The sequence below is a fragment of the Sander vitreus genome, chromosome 6 (assembly GCF_031162955.1).
Source record: "Sander vitreus isolate 19-12246 chromosome 6, sanVit1, whole genome shotgun sequence".
NCBI lineage: Eukaryota > Metazoa > Chordata > Actinopteri > Perciformes > Percidae > Sander > Sander vitreus.
This window is the reverse complement of record NC_135860.1, coordinates 29,958,690-29,981,794: the sequence shown is the minus strand read 5'-3', so window position 1 is coordinate 29,981,794 and position 23,105 is coordinate 29,958,690. Positions and strand designations below refer to the sequence as shown.

Below are 23,105 nucleotides of genomic sequence, written 5' to 3'. Positions count from 1 at the left end.
GACATTCTGGCTCTGCTTCGGATGCCGTCAAACGGGATCTTTGGTCGTAATCAACCCTTCACCGACCAATCAGCATTCATTAGCAGAATGCTAGCATGTTATGGGAAACACTGACTCAACCTGTAACAAATCAGAAGGACATAAGTACTCGTTCATTCAACTTTCGACCTATAATCCATGTTGAACTTGCAAAAACTACAATCAAATCTGAGATTTCTCAACGACAATCAGGCGAAAGAGACAAATTTAGCCGTCTAGCTCCATAGACTCCCATTCATTTAGCACTGGACCGCGATCCCCCCCAGTGGAACTCTGGTGGAACTGCAACCAAATTCGGTACAATGGGGCTGAATAGGGAGTGGAACGGCTTTCCGTAGACCAGCTTTGGTACAGCCAAAGTGATTCACAATTTAGTTCCTCGATACGACAAAAACACTGTCCAAAGTAGCTGTCCAGAAAATGACCCTACCAATCAAATATCAAGTATAGAAATTATTTAACTTTGCACATTTCTGTAAGCAGCCATCTTCTAGCATGAGGAGTGCTGTTAATTGCAAACATGACATGTTATTTAGCTGATGCAAAGCGATTTACAATTACTATACACGTCAGAGGTAACACGCCTCTGGAGCAACTAGGGATTAAGTGTCTTGCTCAGGGACACATTGGTTGATGTATCGCAGTGAGAATTGAACCTATATCTCCCACACCAAAGGCATGTGTCATATCCACTGCGCCATCACCACCCCTCCCCATCCCCTTTTTGTTTTGGGATTTTCATTTTGTGAATATTTTGATTCATTTAACATATACTGCCCGTTTTTCCTCACACAAAATGTGTTAAAATAGCACACCTTGTCAGGTCCATATATCCTTTGTATCAGCTGAGACAAATAAACCAACAACTCCTTAGTATACAGTATGTTTATTTGACTATGTATGGTTACACTTATTAGAGAACGTGTAAAAATGAAGAAATAATGACTTTGAAGAAAAAAAGATTTGTTAGTTCTGCATCTTAAAGAAAGTATTGTTACTGTGCTTAAGTGGGGTCTAAAAAAGAAACAAAAAGAAATAGACATCACATTTCTTCAGGATAGTTAGGTTGATGACTTTGCACACTCTGCAACATCCAACTTCCTGCCGCTGCTGCACATTTTGGCCAGATTCTGTGGGAAAGCAGAGTTATTATTTAAAGTGGCCATATTATGCTCATTTTCAGGTTCATAATTGTAATTTGAGGTTGTATCAGAATAGGTTTACATGGTTTAATCTTCAAAAAACACCATATTTTTGTTGTACTGCACACTGCTGCAGCTCTTCTTTTCACCCAGTGTCAGGTCTATGTTTTAGCTACAGAGTGAGACCTCTCAACTTCTGTAACATCTTTGTTGTCAGTCGCACATGTGATAGCTAGGTAAGGATTACATGAGCTAGCTAGCTGTTTCTCCAACTTCAGCCTGTACAAGGCAGGATTAGCCGGGAGACTTCTTCTAAACTAGGGCGCACTTCCAACTTTGCGTGGAATACCTGCAGAACAGGGACATGTAAGTAGTTCTATACAATTTATTTTGTAGATTAGGGTGAATTTGTGTGTGTTGTAGCAGTGTTTTGCCTTTGAGAACGAGCTAGCATGCTAACGGTTAGCCCCCTAGGCCCCTCGTCTCGGCTAGTGACGTAGAAAGCCGTGCAGATTTTGACCAGCTCACCCAGGCAGGACACATTCAGAAACCTGTATCTCATTCAAAACAGCATGGATGTTTTTTTTCAAAGTTTGTATGCGTGTGGAAGCACCAGAGACACAAAATAACACCGCAAATCCCAGAAAAAGTGATTTTTTTCATAATATGGGCACTTTAAGAAACTCATGGAGACAACGTCTAAAGTTGTGAAATAGGAAGTCTTACATTAGCAGCTCTAATGATGCTGTTTGGAGACTGGAGGGCTGCGAGGTCAGTTAGGATCTTCTGGAGATCGCCGTTACTTGGACATTCTGAAACAGGTGAGATGAGTACAGGTCAGTGTCACGTGGTCGACAGCAAAGGTGGCTGCCAAGACTGCAGACTTTGATTTGTTTGCATCTTGTTTGTGTACCTGTTGCAGGCGATACTTGTGGCTTCAGCTGCAGGTACGGATGCTCCAGCAGCTCTGCAATGGAGATTCGCTCTCTGGGATTTCGTACCAAGCACCTCTGCAACAACCGGACAATAAAACAGCGTGTTTAGTATTTGACATTACTTCAACATTTGACAACAGTGGGTTTATTTGGTTTATTTACTAGACTAAAAAAAAACATGCGTGGGTGAATATATTGGCAATCGCTGCCACCAGTTGCTAAGCTGATGGGGGCCAGATGGAAAATTTTAAATCGTCAAACCCTACCTAGCGCTCCCCTGTAACCAGTGTAGCATTAAAAAGGAACACGCCGACTTATTGGGACTTTGTCTTATTCACCGTAACCCCCAGAGTTAGATAAGTCCATACATACCGTCGGTACACGATCTGTGCTGCCTGCAAGTTGGCGCATGCGCAGATGATAATCCTGTTTTACCGAGGATACGACACTTCACGATCTGTTCCACGCTAGCCTCCACCGGGAAGCTAACGTTAGTTTAGCTAACAGCTAATTCGGCTAACCGCTAGCTGACGGCTTGATTCAGTCTAAAATAACGTTAACTCAAACTAAACACTGGGAAAAGCAGGCTACAGCTAAATTAAGAATTTACAGTAATAACAACAAAGACAAGTATTGAGTGATTGTATTTTAAATGAGCACAAGTAGTAAAGTAGAACTGACGTAACAGCTGTTATATATTTTATTTTCAGGTTTTATTTTGAGGGTCTTTTAAAGTTATTTCATGCTGTCTCACCTAGCGGTTAGCCGAATTAGCTTTTAGCTAAACTAACGTTCGTTTGCCTGTGGAGGCTAACGGCAGACCGCTGCAATCAGCTAGCGGTTAACCGAATTAGCCGTTAGCTAAACTAACGTTAGCTTGCCTGTGGAGGCTAACGGCAGACCGCTACAACTACGACCGGAAGCGTGGAACAGATCGTGCAGTGTCGTAAATCCTCGTACAACAGCACATGCGCCAACATCTTGCGCACGCGCAGAACTGATCGTGCAGGCAGCACGGATCGTGTACAGACACATACCCTTCTCATCTCCGTACGTGTAACTCTGACGCACCCACCGCTAGCCTAGCTTAGCACAGATCCTGGAGGTAACCGGCTCCATCTAGCCTACTGCTCCCAGTAAGTGACAAAATAATGCCAACATGTTCCTATTTACATGTTGTGATTTGTATAGTCACAGCGTGTACAAATAACAAGGTCACATGAGACACAGCCATCTTCTAACCGTATAAAAACGGGGAACTATATTCTCAGAAAGGCGAAGCACTGCTTCTTCTGCGAATTGGGCGGAGTGATTTGCTTGCAGCACCTTGAGAAGCCCCGCGGTGAGGAGCAGAGAGTAACAACGGTGCTTTTCAGGTGTTGCGCTAATCACTCCGTCCGAGTAGCAGTGCTTCGCCTTCTGAGAATATAGTTCCCAGTATGTATACGGTTAGAAGATGGCTGTGTCTCATGTGACTTTGTTATTTAACTAGTCAGCTGTCCCTGAAAAACAGCAAATTCCTCTTTGTTACCGCTGTTTTTCTGCCATCCGCTTATGTGCGCAACTGCAGCGACATAACTGTGACGTTCACTTTAAATTGGTCTATATACTGTCCTGTACGTAAGCGCATGGACTCAAGAGTACAAGCCCATTAAAGTGTTTTAATAGGTCAACTAATATGCAAGCTTTTTAGAAGCAGAGTTGCAACGGTTGGAATGGGCTAGTTTACCATCATTCCAAAATGCTCTTCAGAACTCGGAATACTGAGAGCCTTGTGTTCACATCACACCGATACAGTTCGGTCGTGGTCTCTCACCTTCAACACATCCAGCAAATCCTTCTCCGAGATGTCAGGAAATTCAACCCTATGGGAAGGATCGATGATGGCGTGCATCTTGGCAATCTGATTGGTGATGCTTTGGAATGGGGTTTTCCCGTAAGTCATGCAATACAGGATACAGCCAAGGGACCACACGTCACCTTTGGTACTGATCTGGGGAAAAAAGAACATGGTTAAAAACCACTTTGCAGTCAGAAATGATCGCTTATATCGTTTAATTGACTCGTTAGGAGTACCTTTGAGTTTGCTTTTCCTGCCTTGGATGAAGGGTCTCTGATGGCTTCGGGGGGCATATAGTTCAATGTTCCAACCTGTGTTTGACAAACAACCGTGTATTACATGAGTACAGCCCTTTCCACCTCGAGTGCAGATCTGATACAGCCCAATTATGGTTACAGTAAATCTTCTCTTTTGGGCGCCCGGATAGCTCAGTTGGTAAAGCGGGCGCCCATATGTAGAGGTTTTCTTCCTCGACGCAGCGGGCCAGGGTTCGACTCCGACCTGCGGCCCTTTGCTGCATGTCATTCCCCCCTCTCTCCCCTTTCATTGTTTCAGCTGTCCTGTCAAAGGCCTAAAATGCCCCCCCAAAAAAATAAAAATAAAAGATCTTTAAAAATAAAATAAAAAAACAAAATGTTCACACATTTGAAACCTCTATTTTGGTTGCTGCACATCCATGAGAATGCCTAGGTTTGTTTTTATGGAAGGAATATTTATTCATAATCCAAATTGAAAGTCCAAAGAGAAAACGAAGCAAGATCAAATTAAAAATAGTATTATTTTAATTAAAAATAGTATTATTTTACTACGCTACTAGGAAAAATCAAGCCATAATTAAATGTGAAATGTAAAAGCTTAAATGGAAATACTTAAAATCTCAAATAAATAAAACGAAATTTTATTTTAGCCTTTCCCCTTTATAATTTTCAATTTGACATTTTATCTTTTGAATTTTATGTTTTGCATTTGACATTTTAAGATTCGCCTTTTAGATTTCGATTTAACATTAAGCTTTTCATTTAGAAGTGACAGGTGTCAATTTAAATGAGGCGGCGTGGCCCAACAGCTGGTGGGGGGGGTCTGAAACCACTTCCAGCTGTGAGTATTACTGGCCGACCGGTAAGCAACTGATCCCGGCCACCGCCAGCTGGCTGTCACCTAAGACTGGAGCTTCCATGTCCGACAACATATCGGAGAAAATGTGCAATTGGCCATCAATCTTTGTAAAACTGCCCATATTCAAACTGTACACAGTTAATTTCTCGCATAAAACAGTTGCGGCTAGTGTAGATGACCGGGGTTATCAATGCATCTCAGGTGCATTCACACCGGGATTTGTTTTTAAGTTATGTACAATCCCATCACCAGGGCTACACGTCAACTACACATGTAAGAGACTTCATGTGTTCCTTTAGTGTAGGACATACATCTTACCTGCGAGTCCTTCATAATGCTCGTCACATCTGGTTGGATACTGTTTGCGATGCCAAAGTCAATCAACTTCAGCGAAGCATTCACTATGACAAAATTTGCTGGCTTCAAGTCACTGTGGACAATTCCTGCGTAGAAGACACGGAGGACATATATGTATTTGGAATGGTTAGAAATGAAGATCATTTCTGTGTGCCGTTTAGTAAACCCTGAGGATCGACGAGGGAACATTAGCGAGAGCTATAAAGAAAGAGAACCATGTTTGTGGATGGTATGGACGGCCTCCAGCATGTTCTTCCAGTAGAACATCCTTTCGTGCGGATTCACAGTTTTGCGGTTTCGCAACCATGTGTTCAGATCCAAGTTTCCACACTCCATCAGCATGTAGATGTAGCTGTTGGTTATTTCACTGCAAACACAACAGTCATGGTATTTGTAATCAAAATCATAATTATACATTTTTATCCGTTTCTGTACATAAATGACCTAACTGCTGCAACATTCAAACTTTCCAAAAGGAGGACAAGGCTATTGTGACTAAGTCTTTGTGTCTCCTAGGCCATGCACTTACTAGTCATAGAGCTTGATAATTTGATCGCTGTACTGCTGCAGGTGGTTCAGATGTTGAATCTCATTTTTGTAACTTTCTACCGTCTGAGCATCTGCCTCCTCCAGGTCGACGTATTTCACAGCAAACAGCTGCTTTTTGTGATCCAGGACCTGGTAGACCTGAAACAAACCGAAAACAACACTAATCAGACTGGGTCATTTAGCCCAGCCTATCATCTATGGGCTTTTCCAAATGTTGTACAAATAAAGAAAGACATCACTTTTTTTTCAGTATTTACAAAACATAATTTTTTATAGAAACGGGTGTTATACAGATCATATTGACATCGGCAACGATCGGTTATTGGCCATAACAACAATGTTGATATCGGTTATCGGTGTGGCCCATAATGTTCATATCGGTGCATCCCTAGTTACTGTACTATTTACAATTTAAAATGTCTTCTATCTTACTAAATTGTGGCTGCACAAATAAAGGAATTGTTATTGCATTGTTGTTATTTTACCGTTATGACTGACTGTCACACTAGATGACTGTATGTATTTGATGATGTTTCACAAAGGGTTTAACCTCAGCCAGGCCAAACAATAATTTATGTATGTATGTTTTATTTATATATATATAAAAAAAATTTTAACAAACTGGTACTCCGTATCAGAAGCTGGAAGAAAAAGATTGGTATCAAAACCAGCCATTATTTTTATAGGACAGCTGAAGACATGAAAGGGGGGAGAGAGAGGGGGGGGGGGGGATGACCTGCAGCAAAGGGCCGCAGGTCGGAGTCGAACCTGCAGCCGCCGCGTCGAGGCGTAACCCTCTATATATGGGCATGCGCTCTACCAGGTGAGCTTCCCAGGCGCCCGTATCAGAATATCTGTTTTGATTATATTTGCAAACAACAACAACAAAACCAAAGTGTATGAATGCTGTAACCAATATAAATTTCCTATTCATGTTTTACCTTGCTGGATCCACCACGTCCAATCATCTTCAGTATGAAGAACTGCTTGCCTTTAATGGTGATGGTTTCGTTTGACAAGGAAGCCTGAAATGAGATTAAAACAAAAAAGTATACCATGATATCACAGTTTTAAATGATTCCTTGTGTAGGTCATTTCAAAACAGAAAAGGGCCTTTCTGCATTTTACACTGCAAGACGAGCTACGTTGTTCTCTACACGTCCCGTTATTAGGGCTGGGCGATATGGACCAAAAATCATATCTCGGTATTTGTGGGCTGAATGGCGATACACAATATACTGAATATCTCTACGTTTTACAAAGTGTGCTAATGTTCAGTTTTAAGTCAAAGCCACATGTGAGAGGAGAGAAGCCAACACAGGCACGGCTTTACAGAAGAAATGGGTCATGTAACGCAACATTAAAAAGGTGCCCTGCAACACGTATTTCATTACTTTGTGGTAATGTCTGAAGTTCTACCATGGACTCTAACATTTTTTGTGGAAAGAATTGCCTTGGTTACCTTGTTTCAAGCCATTCTAGTGTGGTATAGAAAGCCTGCAGGAAGACTCAGCTCAATTTGTGCCAGTTCTCATTAATATTCAATGAGCTCAGCTGGAAGACTCTGATTGGCTAACAGCTAGCCAATGAGAGCCTGGCTATCAGCATCCTTTACCCAGCGCAACTGGGCGAGCTCATGAATAGTAATGAGCTCAGGCAACACCACGTCAGACCGACCAGCTTTTGTAATTGGCCTGATTTCTCCACTTAATTCTTTTCAGTGGCTAGAGCTGACAGAGGAGGTAGCAGTTCATTTTCACATTAACCACATAAACACATATGGACCTAACATATTTCAAAAAAATACAAGTAAAAAACGGTTTTGTGTGGTAGGGCACCTTTAAATATATCGATATAAATGGTATTGACCAATTCCATATCTCGTTTGAAAATATAGCGATATAATGTAAAATATCGAGATACCGCCCAGCCCTACCTGATATATAATGCATTTCATCTCGGCTCAATCATTAACTGAAGGGTACGAGTATTGCTGTAGCTGTAACGGAAACATCAGTACCCGTTAGTGGAAGAAAGCCGATTTACTTCATATGGTGGTTGGCACGTCTATATCAGTAACAGCTAGGTTTGCAGTAAAAACCACCACACCAAAAAAGCTTGCCAGTTGTTGCCTATGACAGATGTTTAGTGTCATGGAAAAATGGGTAGACAAATGTAATACGTCCTCTTGAGTCTTTAAAAAATAAAAATAAAAATGAGGTTTAGTATATAAGATAACAGCAAAGGGAGGACATAGCGTGCTGTACCTGTGGGGTTTGGAAACATGGTGTCTGGTTCAGTGGTGTGCATGGCTGCTGAACGGGTCCAGCTCTGTGTGCTGCCACTGCAGAGGAAGACACTTCAGGGCCTCTCTTAACAACAGGAGTAATAAAGCTGGGGGAGAGAAAGATGTGACTGGACAAATTGCATGATGGTACAAAGAAGCACATGAAGAGACAAGAGAAGCCCATTAAAGCAAATTTACAAATTAAAAAGGTACTATGTGGAATTTATTTGAAAATTCTTGTTATTAATGACACCGGAGGGCGTTAAGCGAACTGCAGTCAGCATCCTGTTGCTCACTACCCTGGAAATCCAGAGTTCTCGCGAGAGCACAGTTTGAATTAGCTCAGCGAGTCACTCTGGCATTCAGTAACGATGCTCATTAACTATGCCCTTGTAGCCGAGCTGCACCAATCACATCGGTGTATCTGATATAGGCGGGCCAGAGGCGAGGTAAACAGATGACGACAGTTTAATCTACCAGTTAGTTCCCCTGGTAGCTAAGAGTTTAATCTACCAGTTAGCTCCTCTGGTAGCTAAGAGTTTAATCTACCAGTTAGCTCCTCTGGTAGCTAAGAGTTTAATCTACCAGTTAGCTCCTCTGGTAGCTAAGAGTTTAATCTACCAGTTAGCTCCTCCGGTAGCTAAGAGTTTAATCTACCAGTTAGCTCCTCTGGTAGCTAAGAGTTTAATCTACCAGTTAGCTCCTCTGGTAGCTAAGAGTTTAATCTAGCAGTTAGCTCCTCTGGTAGCTAAGCGTATGGGGCTTAGAGTCACCCCGTGTATTGTGATTGGTCGTAGTGTTATCCAATTGCGTGCAGTGAGATTTTCAAATGCATGCTTGGTGCCGCCCCTCGAGTTAGGCCATTTTCATTACTCAATGCCAGACCCTTTATCTTTGATTCGGGTCTAGACTGAACGGCATTGACCGGCATTATGTTGATCGATGAGGACGTTACACTGCCGGGTCGGGATCCCCCCAAATCAAACCAAGTTCCCTTCATAAATCGAACGCCCTGCCGATGTTGACCCTAGTTTCCGGACGTCTGTTGACGTTAGCGGATAGTATACTAAGGACATGGTCAGAAGTAACACAATACAAGATTTTCCCCCTCACCACAAGACTGCAGAATGTTGCTGTCATGTTTGATCTTTAAATCTTTTTAGCAAGATATTAACCCTTGAAGGTGCAGTAAGAACTGAATCTAATTTGTTTTCCCGCGAAGGCATCTTGACAATCGATGTTTGTCAAAATCCAAGCTATCGATTTGGTACAGGCCGCTCCATTCCTAAACTAACGTTAGCTAGTGTTGCACACAGCTGCTGGGCCGCTGAAGAGAGCCGAGGCACTTGGGAGCACGCATAAATGTCACATCCTTTGGATTTTCCTGGCAAAACTGTCCTGGGTCCTTTACATAGAAATCAGTCCACAGGCTGTTATAGGCAACTGAAAAGGGGAAGGTCTCCCGTTTTTTTAAGGTACGCTACAATCCCTTCGCACAATGGCAATACAAGAGCGTATAATACGTGTAAATTGTTTCACATAGTATCCATACGTGCTATAGATTACGTTCCAGACCCGCAGACATCCAAGTCAAGAGCCTCAAGATCATACCTGTTAGCACAGGGGTTTCTGGAGCCGACGGGTGTCTGACACACTGTTTGTGAGTTCAGTTTTGACGGAAGATGGAGGGCTGGAGTGGGAAGTGACTCAAGCAGACGAGGAACAGGCCTGGGCTCAGGTGGCGTTGTGCGTTTATCCTAGGAAGAAAGGAAAAGTTGAATGACTTGATCAGCACTAGGCTAAGGTTTTGAGACTAAAACGTAAATTTGGTTCAATTAATAAAAAGGATTTGATGTGGTCATCAACAAAAAGAATCAATATGTCAGAATGAAGAGGTGAGAAAAGAGAAAATCAAGTTGTCATGGGAAAGTAGTTATTGGTGCCTAAATCTGACAGCACGGAACCACTGTTGGTTCTCATGTTGCTAGAGCCAACTACTGTAGCTCGTTTATACTCACACACACACACACACACACACACACACACTAAACTAACAACAAGCTGACATACACTCCACAACTATCTACCAAAAATGCTAATTTAAGGTTCTTTAAAAAGGAACACGCCGACCGCTAGCCTAGCTTAGCCCAGATCCTGGAGGTAACCGGTTCCAACTAGCTATTCTTTAGAAATAAAAGTTCATTGATGAGCAAAATTTGTTATCCTGACAGGCCTAGTCATATGAGACACAGCCATCTTCTAACCGTATACATACTTGGAACTATATTGTCAGAAGGCGAAGCACTGCTACTTCTGCTACTTGGGCGGAGTGATTTGCTTGAAGCCCCGTGGTGAGGAGCAGAGAGTAACAACGGTGCTTTTCAGTTGCTGTGAGCAAATCATGGCTGTGTCTCATGTGACCTTGTTATTTGTACACGCTGTGAATCTACAAATCACAACATGTAAACAGGAACATGTTGGCATATTTTGTTATGAAACATTTTAACCATTTTGCACAGTAAAGTGTAAGTAGTATAAGATAGATAGATAGACAGATAGACAGATAGATTGCCATCAGACCTCTGGAGAAACATTACGGTAGACAGGAGTTGGCATCTTCCACTCTGATAAGGGCTCCTTGCTGGCAGGTTTAGGCTGTTCCACTGACCGCTTCACGGGGACGCGACCAGGAAGCTGAAGTTCCTGGTTTCTCCCACAAGCGGACACACTTACTGGAACACCCGTTTGCAAGTCTGTGATTAAAAAAAAACAACAACAGTAGAAATTAGAAACATTGCAGTTACAAACAGTGTCCAACTGCTTTCACGTTAACAACGCCCCTCAGTGAATCTCTACCTGCGGGAGGTTCCTCCTCCCTGGTGGGCACAAGCTGTTTCTCCCCAGCTCTCAGGTTACGTATGGCTATCTCCAGGAGCTCTGCTGGCTTGGAATTTAACGCCTGGGCTTTGAGCAGAATTGAAGTCGCTTTGTTCACGTTACCTTGAAAAGAAAGAAAAAAAAAAAAAAAAATTGTAATTTGACTCAGTCAGTGAAGTGAATTCTTGTCTAACCAACCTGTCTATAAAATAAAGTCGGAGGTTGTAAGAGCATCAGGACACTGGCTAGGGCTGCACGATGTGAGGAAAATATCTAATTGTGATTATTTTGACTGATATTACGATTGCGATATGATCCACGATATTGGAGGGAATTTTATTTTTGTATGATTATTCTTTATTTTCCTAGAAAAAAAAACAAAAACAAAATATATATAAATAAAGAGAAATGAAATTATAATGTGATTTTTTTCAAGGATCTGTACTATGCCTGTCACGATAACAAATTTTGATGGACGATAAAAATCTGCAGGTCAGAGCCACACACACACACACACCTCGGTCCATGAATTTACATGAGAATACACAGTATAAAAATGAATAAAACTTGGTGCAAATGAATTAATGTAATGTGGAACGACTGTTACATACGCGTTTCTTAGGGACACCTAATCTGTAGCCCCGCCTTAGCTCTGAAGCTCCCAAGCTCCGCCTACATGTCGAGTCGGTCCAGTGAGTCCACACGAAGCAAACTAGTCCCTTCCATATACAACCAAACACGGATGTACTGTAGCTGTATCCCTTCTTGCCTCGACCACAAATGGCTTCCAGGCCCATTTGCTTCGCCGTTTGCTCCGCTGTTAGCTCCGCCGTTAGCTCCGCTTTTAGCTTTGCTGTTTGCTGCTAGCTCCGCTGTTAGCGTGTGAAGCTAACGCCACAATTCGCCAACTGCTCTGTGTAACCGAAGCGGCTCTTTTAACACCCCTGCTCTGTGCATTCACATATGAGAGCAACGCTTGTCTCCCATATCACACTACTAGCTGATTGTCTTATTTTGTTTACAAGTTCCAGATGGAGTCTGGAGATGATGTGGGGTAGCCTACTTATTGTTTACATCTTACTTTATACGCTTCAGGCTGTTGCAGCTAGCTCAGGGGAGAGACTGGATGACACTAGGTGGTACAGCCTGAGACATGCACAATAAAAAACATTGCCTTCTGCATTTTTGTTATGCTTTTCCCTCCATTGTACCGAACCGTGATGTCTGAACCGAGGTATGAACCGAACCGTGACTTCAGTGTACCATTCCACCACACACACACACACACACACACACACACACACACACACACACACACACACACACACACACACACACACACACACCTGAGGAGAGGAGATAAGATGGTGATGGTAATGCCTTCAAGAGATTTTTGCCTTACTGGAGAGCATTTGAGAGGCGCTGGGAGAGGCGTCATGCGCCTTTGTGGACAGAAAGGACACAACACCAGGCTTGTGCCTGACTGGGGCCCTGTTGTAAAAAAATAAAATAGCACACAAATCTGTGCATTGTCGGACACATGCAGCCACTTTCCTGAAACCGCTTGCGAGACTGATAAGTCCACAGCGGCGTGTATGTCCGAGCCTGTCTCCACCTGCAGGTTGTCTAACTTGGAAATTATCGCGGCTGGAAAAAATTATCGAGCACATTTTTTTATTTTATTTATTGACCATCGTGACAGGCCTAATCTGTACAAAACAAAGATTTTTTTTCTTTAGTCTGTAGGATACAATTTGTAGGCTGCAGCACCACAATACTTAATTCAGAAGTGTTTGACACGTGTTATGCCTTATTGCGCCCCCTCCCTGCGATTTGGATATTGCAGTGGTCCATATTGCAATTTCGATAAATATGCAATTAATTGTGCAGCCCTAACACTGGCACATCTGTAAAAAAACAACTTAGAATCAATGTTTTCGTCGGTCTACATATATCAGATTTCTGGAAACTAACACAAATACAAAGTCATTCTTACCTTGCGAAACCTCAAACTGGGCATGTGCTATGTGGACAAAGGCAAAGCCTTTACAGTTAGATCTGGCTACTATGAAGTGGTCTTTGGCTTCATCCGAGTCTTCGATCCTTTAAAAGAAAGAGAAAGAAATTTGGTTATACTTAAAATGACCTGACAAAGTTTGTTACAAATACAAAAATAAATAATGTTAAACATGTTTAGCATTATTTATGCCTTCATACATGCCTTTTTGAAGGGCTGTATGCACTGATTTTAACCTACAGAGCACGAACAGAAAGACACACAGGCTTTTACACATGAACACTTGCTGATATCTGATGATGTCAACATTTATTAAATGTCATACAGAGGCACCAATTCATCCACTCTGTATCACCAACACCACATCTGGACTGGGCAATAATGCATTTCTTTTGTCTGGTTTCTCTCCATATAATAGTATGACAACATTTCCAACGGGATTCACAGTGTAATAATATAATCATATACTTCATTTAATCATGTCATGTCTGAATGATACAAATAAAAAGGTCGCCAAAATCTTTCAGGGTCAAATCTTAAATACAATTTAAAAAAGCAGAAGCTGAGCTTCCTGTAACAGACTGAAAAACCATGCGTCTTAATGGGATAAAGATTTTAGCGGCGCGGCTGGAAATCGGAAGATGAACGGGAAATAGTTTTAATAGGACTTTAAAAATCAACATCCACCGAGCCAAAATGCTTGTTATCAATAGTTAGCTCGTTCTGGTTTCCTAACTGCGTCGCGAGGTATAGTAACGTTAGCGTAGCTGGGAGCTTCATGGAGAGAGCTAAAGTTAAAGGGGAACTATGCCTTTTTTTTACGCTTAAATTTACCTTAACTGAACAGCTTCGGAGTCATTGGAATGGTTCGGGTTGAATGGTGGCCGTCTCGCTTCCCTCCTAGCGCCTGTGAGCGGAAAAACCACCCTTGCAACTTTTCAGCCGGCGAGCCACCAGCCTCAGCACCAGGAAGTATCGCGTGATATCAGGTCTTGCGATGTAACTAATTGTTTCACGGCACTGCACACATATGCCCATTCAGGAACCGGCTAGCAAGGTAGCGATGCAGTTTTTCACACCATCGTTACGGCTGAGCCGGCAAAAAAAGAAGCAGGAAGCTAGGAAAGCATTGTCGGAGGAACAGAGAAAGCGGAAACGGAAGACTGACCGAGCAAGTTTTTACAGTGTTGCCAAATATCTATTCTGAAGCTGCTCTGATAGCTGCCCTACAGCTGTCAGAGTTAGCTTGGACTTCATATATTACCTTCTAACAGCTGTATTCTCAGTAACGTGACAATCTGCAAGAAACAGGTTGCTTTTAAAATCACTAAAATAGTAGTGACAGCACCGTTTGGCTTGGTTATCAATGCCGTTAGCATTGTGGCTAACACCATTGTTACTTAGTTCATGGCACATTGTTTCGGCTGTGCTTTCTGACATGATGTCGTCGTGCTAACCGAGCAGCGTTAGTCTTTACAACAGAGCCGCTTCAATACACTTGTTAGATAATGTTTCATTACAGGGTTCTCTGTTGATTTGTGTTTGTCGCTGTGTGCTCGTGGAGGAAAATGAATGTAAACAGAGAGCGGCGGGCCAGAAATGCAATGTGCCGTGACGTAGGTCCCCTTCAGGGCCAGGCTGATGTTGGAAGTCCCTCTAGTGGACAAAACGTGCAACAACAACCACATGCGTATAGTGGCATTGACAATGCATAAGCCCGAGTAATGTAGTACATATTTATAACAGGCTGCATATGAGCATTAAATATTCTAATATTATTTGAATATTTAAAAAAAAATAACAAGTGGAATTCGAACGGTTTTACAGAGGAAGACTGACAGCTCTAACACTCACCCCTTGAGTTCTGCATATCTGACCAGTATTCTGGCATAGCTGGCGTTTTTGCTGAATTGTCTTATTGGCAGCCTGGAGAAGATTTTAGAATAGCAGTCCTTGAGCTTATTGAGGAGGTTGATGTCTGTGTGAGGGTTGCCTCTTTTCTCCAGGTTCATCAGATACGTCCAACACGACTCGGGGGAATTTGTATTGACGACCTGGTCGAAGACGTACGTTACATCTGCCGGGGGAAAAACTAAATGTCATCAAAAACAGCCAAAACACTAAATGCGCATTGTTGACACAGCTCTAAAAGTTGTATTGCCTACTCACACTGCAAAGTAGGGCTGGGCGATATGGAGAAAATCAAATATCACGATATTTTTGACCAAATACCTCGATATCGATAGCGCAACGATATTGTAGTGTTGACTATTGGTGCTTTCACAAAAATATTTACACAACGAGATTTTTGATAAAAAATCATCAGTAATGTGGATATAATGAGTAAGTGGGTAAAAGCAAACAGTTACAACAGTCTGGTGTGTTCAGAAAAGTACATCACTTTACTGTAATGCAGCCTTTAAAACCAGGAAAAGACAACACTTAAGCCATATTCCGATATCCAAAATCTAAGACGATATCTAGTCTCGTATCACGATATCGATATAATATCGATATATTGCCCAGCGCTACTGCAAAGCATGCACTGTAGCATATCGTCATGGTTACACAGTACCTTCCATTCTGGAGGCGTCTTTTGTGTCACAGTCCACAGCTGCCTGGTCCTCCCAAGGGTGATACTCTGGGCTGACAGCTGGAGGCTGAGAACACAGCAAGATAAGAGACCGATAGCACACCTCTTTCTAGAACTCAAGCTGAACATCTTTGCTTAGCAGAGCACTAATAATGAAAACCAGAGTGTTGGTTCTAATGCTGCTAGACCCAAACTACTGTAGCTCGTCTATACTCACTTGAAGATCTCCATCGACAGCATTTTTCCTCGTGGACGATAGGCCAAACACCGGGTTCACGTTTGAACCAGATCTTTGCCTGAGACAAAATTAAACAAATTAAAGCGATAGTGCATAGTTTCTGCTGCGCCCATGAGGAATTCTAAGTAATGCCAACAACACGATACAAAGCTTCCGTGACCGCGCACCCCCCACGCAGTTGCTATAATAAAAACATAATGGACTCTTCATAAGAAGTAATTCTCTTCACTCGAGTTTCTGCGTGGGAAAGTCACCGGATGCCACAATCTTCTGAACATAGTCACACAGAGATACAGAGAGAGCTGTGTGGAGCTGATAGTCTTCATTAGCTTTGTAGCAACTCATTTGACAATGGCTTGAATGTAACAGAAGTTCATTGATATCAAAAAGTTCCAACAGAACCTACAACACTTTAATTATTACACACTTGATTGAAATATTCAAGAATTTGCATGCAAAGTAAACTGGGATGTACGTTTGTAACAAATCACATTATATTTCTTACATTACACGGCTGTCACTGTTGAATTAAATGTGTGGCAGATTCAACTCATAACGCAAACCATTTGTATGTTCCTCATAAAAGGGTTTTCTAAAAAGGGGCATTTGGGGAACTCCTGCTGTCCTTTTAAGGGACCTTGGGTGTTCCAAGTAGGATGACAGTAAAAGTCATTTTAAGCTATCATTATCATATTTAAAAAGGTGCTCTAAGTGATGTTGGGTGACATCACTTCTTGTTGACGTTTGAAGTATTGTCAAACAAAATGAGGCTAGCTCGCCCCTCCCTCCTCCTCCCTTCAGAGCACCTTTAATTAGCAACACAGATAAATATGATACTCATGATGAGTCACACAATTTTCCTAAAGACATCATTCAAATGAACACACATTTGTAAATAATTTATATTGGTAAAGGAGGTTGCACTTCAACAATCCCAAAAAATGGGAAACGGCAGCGCATCTCAAATGTCCAAGCCGAGGACGACAAAATACTCGCATTTCACTCGTTTTATTATTAGAGAGCTGACACACAGAGCCGATAATCGGCCGTCGGACCGTCTGGCGAGGTCGTGACTTGAGTCTGTTCGGTGTGTACCGTGCCGTCGTCTGTCCGAGCTGCCGTCGGCCTTCACTATGGCCGACCCGACATGCTCAGTCGGAGACAGGGCAGTCGGGACTCACCCGGAAATGGCGAGCGGATGAGCCTCTCAAAATCTGAGGAAAATCTTTTAAACTGACCTTTGTCGATCTGAAATGAAGACAGATTCAGCAACTGCACGGCCTATTTCTCGCTTAAAATGCGTACGCTCAAGTCGGCGTCGCCTCTGTGTTTTGAGGCATTTTTTTGGACCTCGGGGACCCGACTGATCAGTCCGATGGCTTTTCTGCCGACGGTCGGCCGCCTGGTTGGTGTGTAAGCGCCTTAGGCTCGCGTCACAAAATAATTACTCTTTTTGGAAATAATATGTTGGTATAAAGAACTACCTGGACAAACTGGTGAGGATTGACGAGTCATTTCTCTTTGGGGGCTTCCCATGAATGTAGTCGTCATCATCTTCTTTTTCTTGGATAGAGAAAGGTACTACGGGAACTCTCCCTGGCTGGAATACAAAACCGAAACTTCAACGCCTAGTCGGTAATTATTTCCATATAATCTTTGAAAGAAAAAAAAAAAAAAAAGATAAAAAGTGATCTGTAAAACACAAGTAGGATGAAATGTAACTCACCATGCCCACTGCTCTCTTGCGATGAGATCCAGATCTCCAGCCTGGTAGATGCTCATCTGATGGCCCACCAAGGAGCTCTGTTCTGCAGGACAGAGATCAGCAGAAGAGGACATAGTTACACAAATCTAACAGAGGCATTGTTAAATATTGAAAGTTGTTGGTTTATGCTTACCCTGAACCAAAAATACTGGAGAGCTGCAATTCGCCTGTTCCATCTGATATTCTGCACACTTTTTGGAATTCGGAGCATTTTTTGACAGAACCGTTCACATTGCTGTTCGACAAGACTGGAAGACAGAAAACACAGCCAAATGTTACCAGGCAACAAAAAATTTATAAAATCATAGTATAAGATTGCACTGTAACTGTTTTTCAAATTGCTGTGCGCGAGTCAAGTAATCTAACCATACAATTCCATGTAATAAGACATGAATAAATCCTTACATGGCACATTTTCCTTATCATATGAACAGAAGAGTTGTGTTTTCCCTGCCTGCATGCTTTGCAAGGCAGCCTCCAGCAATTCCTTTGGTTTGGCACCCAGTTCAACAGCATTCTGCAATATGTAAATGCCTCGCTTTGTGTTGCCTAGGAAGATAATATAGCAGACACTAAAATACCCCAGATAACATGTCATGACAATGAGCTTATATGTACGAGAACACCAAACAAACCTACCTTGAGAATGTTCAAACTGTGCATGCGCAATGTGAACAAATGCAAAGTTCTGGCTGTGGGACCTCGCCAAGTTGAAGTTGGCTTCTGCCTCATTGACATCTTGAATTCTAATAAAAAGGAAAAACAGGAAAAGTAGAGTAAATGCCCACCCTGCTGTTTTTTGAAAAGCATTTCATAATCTGACCTATTCAATCTACCGATGAACAAAGAATTAAATCTATAAAAAAGACAAAAGGTCTTTGATCTACAAGCAACAACCTTGGTTACTCACGCTTTAAGCTCTGCAAATCTGACCAACATTCTAGCATAGCTCTCATTCTGACCATGTTTTCCCAGTGGCATACTGGAGAACACTCTGGTGTAAAAGTCAATAAGTCTGGTCAGGTGGTTACGGTCCAGGTGGGGGTCCCCTTTCTTCTCCAGGTCTGTCAAATGTGAGAGGCATGATTCCGGTGAGTTTGAGTCGATAACCTTGTTGATCTTGTCCGTGGTATCTGTTAAGAAGCGCAAAAGGTGTTGTGATGACTTCATGACGTATGGACATATGGATACTGATGTATACTTCAGGACTGCTGGGCCATTACATTACCTTCGTTGAGACCCTCTTTAATTTTGTTGATCTTTTGAAAAAGCATGGCAAGCTGCTGCTTTCTGTCTGTGTGCTCCTCTTCCTCCATCTGAAATTGAGGAGTACCGTTAGAAACATAACATTCGCCCAGATAGAGGTTATGAAGATAACAGTTAGATAACGTTATATACGCCAAGGACGCCAAACTACAATGCCAAAAGAATGACGACTTAATAATTCCCTATTTGATATTGCAATGCGCATTAAGTAACGCTAATACACATAACTTCAGACATGTAATAATCCATTTAACCTATTCGCAAGGATGTGCTAAACAGAGTAACGTTTAGACAACTCAGAAAATACGTTTACGTTACCACAATGACGTGCTGCTCTGTGCATCCTTCACTGTTTATGTATTATTAACTAACGTTCATTTTCTTGAAAATACCTGGTATGTAAAATTGCTGCGAGTTCGACTGGTTTCAAGACAGATTATTGGACACCCTTCTACCTTCACAAAATAATTGAAGTACTCATTCGTACCTTTATTCTGAGTAAACACTCAATCCCGGGTGAGTTAGCTAGCTAACGTTAGCTAACATGTTGTTATCGCTGTTAACGATAAACTAGGTTAGCGACCTGGTGTCGCTCTGGGTGACGCAAACTCCGAAGAAGTTGAACGCGTATAAAGGTATCTTCATTCACTTTAAAATCTAGCTATAGCACTATCCAAGCGCATCTTACCGTGTTTACGCTGTGATTAATCCTGTTTCACTTATGAAAGACGAAAAAAGGATCGCCTCAACGGCCAGTTTTCAAATATGCCACTTCCTGTCTTCAGTCGTTTGTTGATTGGATAGTTTTTCTTCTTCTTCTTCTTCTTCTTTTTTTTTTTAGCGGGTTGCAACCGTTACTCATAAAATCCACACCGCCACCTACTACTGTACCGAAGCACCTGGACTACTTCACACCTTTATGAATGAAGTAATCATTTAATGATAGTATTAACAATAATTAAACAAAAAACGACCAAAAACTCACTAAATTCTATGATATAATCCTATTTCGTTTAAATATTCTACAATCGCTTTCTGTGTTTTCTGTAACGTCATCCAAGGTTCCACACAGCCCTATGTTCCTACATTTCTAAGATACTTTTTAAAATTAGGCCCTATGTTCCCACATTTCCTTTTTCATACATTTGTATCAGATTTTATCCCCCTTTCTCCCAATTTGGTAGCCAATTACACCCAACCTATTATCCAGTAGCAATGGACTACAGATGGAATGTAACTCTAACCCTAACCCTAACATAGGGCCTAATTTTAAGAACAGTTTTAGAAATGTGGGAACATAGGGCTGTGGTAACATAGGGCTGTGGGAACATAGGGCTGTGGGACCACTGGGCTGTGGGAACATAGGGCTGTGGGACCACAGGGCTGTGGTAACATAGGGCTGTGGGAACATAGGGCTGTGGGAACATAGGGCTGTGGGAACATAGGGCTGTGGGACCATTGGGCTGTGGGAACATAGGGCTGTTGGACCATTGGGCTGTGGGAACATAGGGCTGTGGGAACATAGGGCTGTGGGACCATTGGGCTGTGGGACCATAGGGCTGTGGGAACATAGGGCTGTGGGACCATTGGGCTGTGGGAACATAGGGCTGTGGGACCATTGGGCTGTGGGACCATAGGGCTGTGGGAACATAGGGCTGTGGGACCATAGGGCTGTGGGAACATAGGGCTGTGGGCAGGGTTCAAAATTAGCACCATTTACCAGCCAAATGCTGGTAAAATATGCAATTGGCTGGTAGATTTGCTTCACTCACCAGCCAGAAAACAATGGTAATCTTTTGAGTGGCTGGTAAAATTTGAACATTCACTAGCCATTTGGCTGGTGGACGAAAAAGTTAATTTTGAACCCTGGACCCCCCAGGCAAGATTTTAGCCGGTGCCCCTTCCATCGCAGCCATTGTGTTCATAGACTCAAAACTGCATAGCTTTATATCTTTAAGGTCGTTTTTAATATAGAAACATAACAAAACACAATTGATGAAGGTCCAGAGGGACCGAAATATTAGTAGTATCAATACATTGTGATGCTGAACAAGAGCAGTGTTCTTTTCTCAATCATTATTTTCGAAAGATTAAAGTAAAAAACACACAAAACAGTATTAAATAAAAACAAGTGACATCAAATGAATTATAAATAGCCTACAATATAAAGGAAGTATTGTCCAAAATACAACATTAAATAAACCAGTGCAAACAGAAAGATTTATAAATATAATAAATAAGAGTAGCCTACCGCACAGAAAAACTATATTGCAGAATTTTCAATCCATATAAATAAGAGTACTGCAAAAAAAAAAAAAAAAAAAAAAAAAAAAAAAAATTATATATATATATATATATATATATTTTTATTATATTATATATTTATTATATTATATATATTTTTTTTAAATATATATATTTATATATATAGGAGAAACTTCAGTGCAATGTCCTCTGTGAACAAACTCAATTCTTACCTCATCAGTTAAACAGATGGCCAGTCAGCAGGGTCTACTGGTGCAGCCTTTTGTGATACAAAATGTGCATCCCAGTAATGTGCTGAGGGTTAGGGCACTGGGGAAACTGATGTTGCATTGCTGGGCTTGTCTGAGGTGGAGGGAACAGAAGAACTTGACGTTGCATGTGGCCCAGGGTTTGCAGGGGTAGTATTAATATTTTAAAAAGTCCACCCAGAAAATAGGGCCTGTTTAATATAGGCTATGTAGTTATGTTGTTGTATGGGCGTTGGCCTATGGATGGATGGCGCCCCTATAGCATTTGCCTCAACAGCCTATGCCACGTACCCCATCTCCTGTTGTTCCCAGGACACACGCGAGGTCCCACCCCTGTCTTACCAATCTTTTGAGCTAGTTATCCTTTCTTCTTATACTTCCGACAGTGCATGAGCATATGTTTCCGCATTCTCTGTAACTTTACATTCAGAGCACTCATTTTCTGCTATCCATGTCACATTTGTCCTCCCATTTCATTATTATTTCTGTATTGAGCATTGCCTTAGCTTCTCCTTTACCAAAAGGTAAATCTATGACATATTTCATCCCGCTTGCTTTTTGGGCAATTTTTGTTTGCCTACATGAGCTGGTACCCACACTTTCACCCCTGTCCTATATAGGCCTAATCTAAATCTAAACGTTACTGGATTCCCAACATTAAACCTTACCTATTGGCTCACATGGTGTGTATACTGGGAATGACTGCAATCAACAATACTGATGATGGCGGTAGGGGAGTTAAACAATTATTCTCCAGCTGATACTTCTCTGATTTAGTCTTCATTGCCCAGCCAAAGCCATTAAGGGAATCTGCTCTATTCCCAGCATTCCTGAATCACACTCTTGGTTTTCATTACCACACCCTGGTAGACAGCCTCAATATGTGAGCATAAGTGTATCTCTTCTTAGATCTAAGGGTACTACGTACCTTATTAAACCTGGATTGCCTTAGTCAACGTTGACCTCACTGCACTGGAGCACATTTGTTTTGCACTCTAATTTGCTGTTGACCTCATCATAGCCGTATCCTGCAGCCCTATAGGCCTGTACATGCTTGTTTGTCAGTTCAACATTCTTACCACACTATAGCTCTCATACATTAGCAACTTTTTTGCCATAACCTTCTCAACTTGCATTTTCCATGTCCCCTTTTCATCTTCCTACATTAAAATGATCTACTTTTTTTCCATGGTTGTCCATAGACTGTAAACATGTTCATGGTTGTCCATATAACTTCAGGCTCCGATTGTCTATCCCTGTCTTTCTTGTACAAAGCAGCAAAACTTAGCCTACTTGCAGAAACCCTAAAATATATAACCACCGTTCTATTTTTGCAATCACTTCCTTGATTTTACCTAATATACTAGACCTTCCCACTTGTATGTGTTTTAAAAAGTTAGTTCAGACCATAAACTGTATAGAAAAACGAGTAAAATATATTTGTTCAGACACCAATTTAAAGGTTTACAATCTGGAATTTCTCTATAGGAAATGACGAGCATTGTTGCGCCCTCAATTTCTGACAGTACCTGAATGCAGCAGAAACACGCCGTACTGCACTTCCCCGTTCC

At 41.8% G+C, this 23,105-nt stretch overlaps 1 protein-coding gene across 2 annotated transcripts; it reads right to left on the bottom strand.

Moving 5' to 3' along the window:
- Nucleotides 1-909: 909 nt before the first annotated feature.
- On the bottom strand, nt 910-19,799 carry ttk (ttk protein kinase). Of its 2 annotated transcripts, none has more exons than XM_078253677.1 (25): nt 19,710-19,799; nt 18,984-19,071; nt 18,666-18,888; nt 18,395-18,501; nt 18,161-18,304; nt 17,889-18,003; nt 17,717-17,798; nt 17,475-17,590; nt 15,970-16,048; nt 15,735-15,819; nt 15,014-15,236; nt 13,139-13,245; nt 11,122-11,265; nt 10,846-11,018; nt 9,877-10,022; nt 8,246-8,372; nt 6,920-7,003; nt 5,959-6,116; nt 5,645-5,796; nt 5,391-5,515; nt 4,193-4,267; nt 3,933-4,109; nt 2,095-2,191; nt 1,908-1,993; nt 910-1,169 (listed from the first exon to the last, which is right to left on the bottom strand). In XM_078253677.1, exons 2-25 carry the CDS (start codon nt 19,069-19,071, stop codon nt 1,101-1,103), a joined length of 2,982 nt encoding a protein of 993 aa, XP_078109803.1. In that variant the 5' UTR covers nt 19,710-19,799; the 3' UTR covers nt 910-1,100. The 2 variants fall into 2 exon arrangements, with proteins under 2 accessions (XP_078109803.1, XP_078109805.1); XM_078253679.1 differs by lacking the exon at nt 19,710-19,799 and adding an exon at nt 19,509-19,687.
- Between the last annotated feature and the right edge of the window lie 3,306 nt (nt 19,800-23,105).

Bases quoted from the DNA above. Each gene is read 5' to 3' on its own strand.
- ttk (XM_078253677.1), bottom strand. From the start codon at position 19,071: ATGGAGGAAGAGGAGCACACAGACAGAAAGCAGCAGCTTGCCATGCTT. The intron at 16,049-17,474 runs GTAGTTCTTTAT...ATTTTGTCTCAG, and splicing joins ATCCTCACCAGTTTGTCCAG to GCAAAGATCTGGTTCAAACG. The intron at 5,797-5,958 runs GTAAGTGCATGG...TTGTGTTTGCAG, and splicing joins ATTATCAAGCTCTATGACTA to TGAAATAACCAACAGCTACA.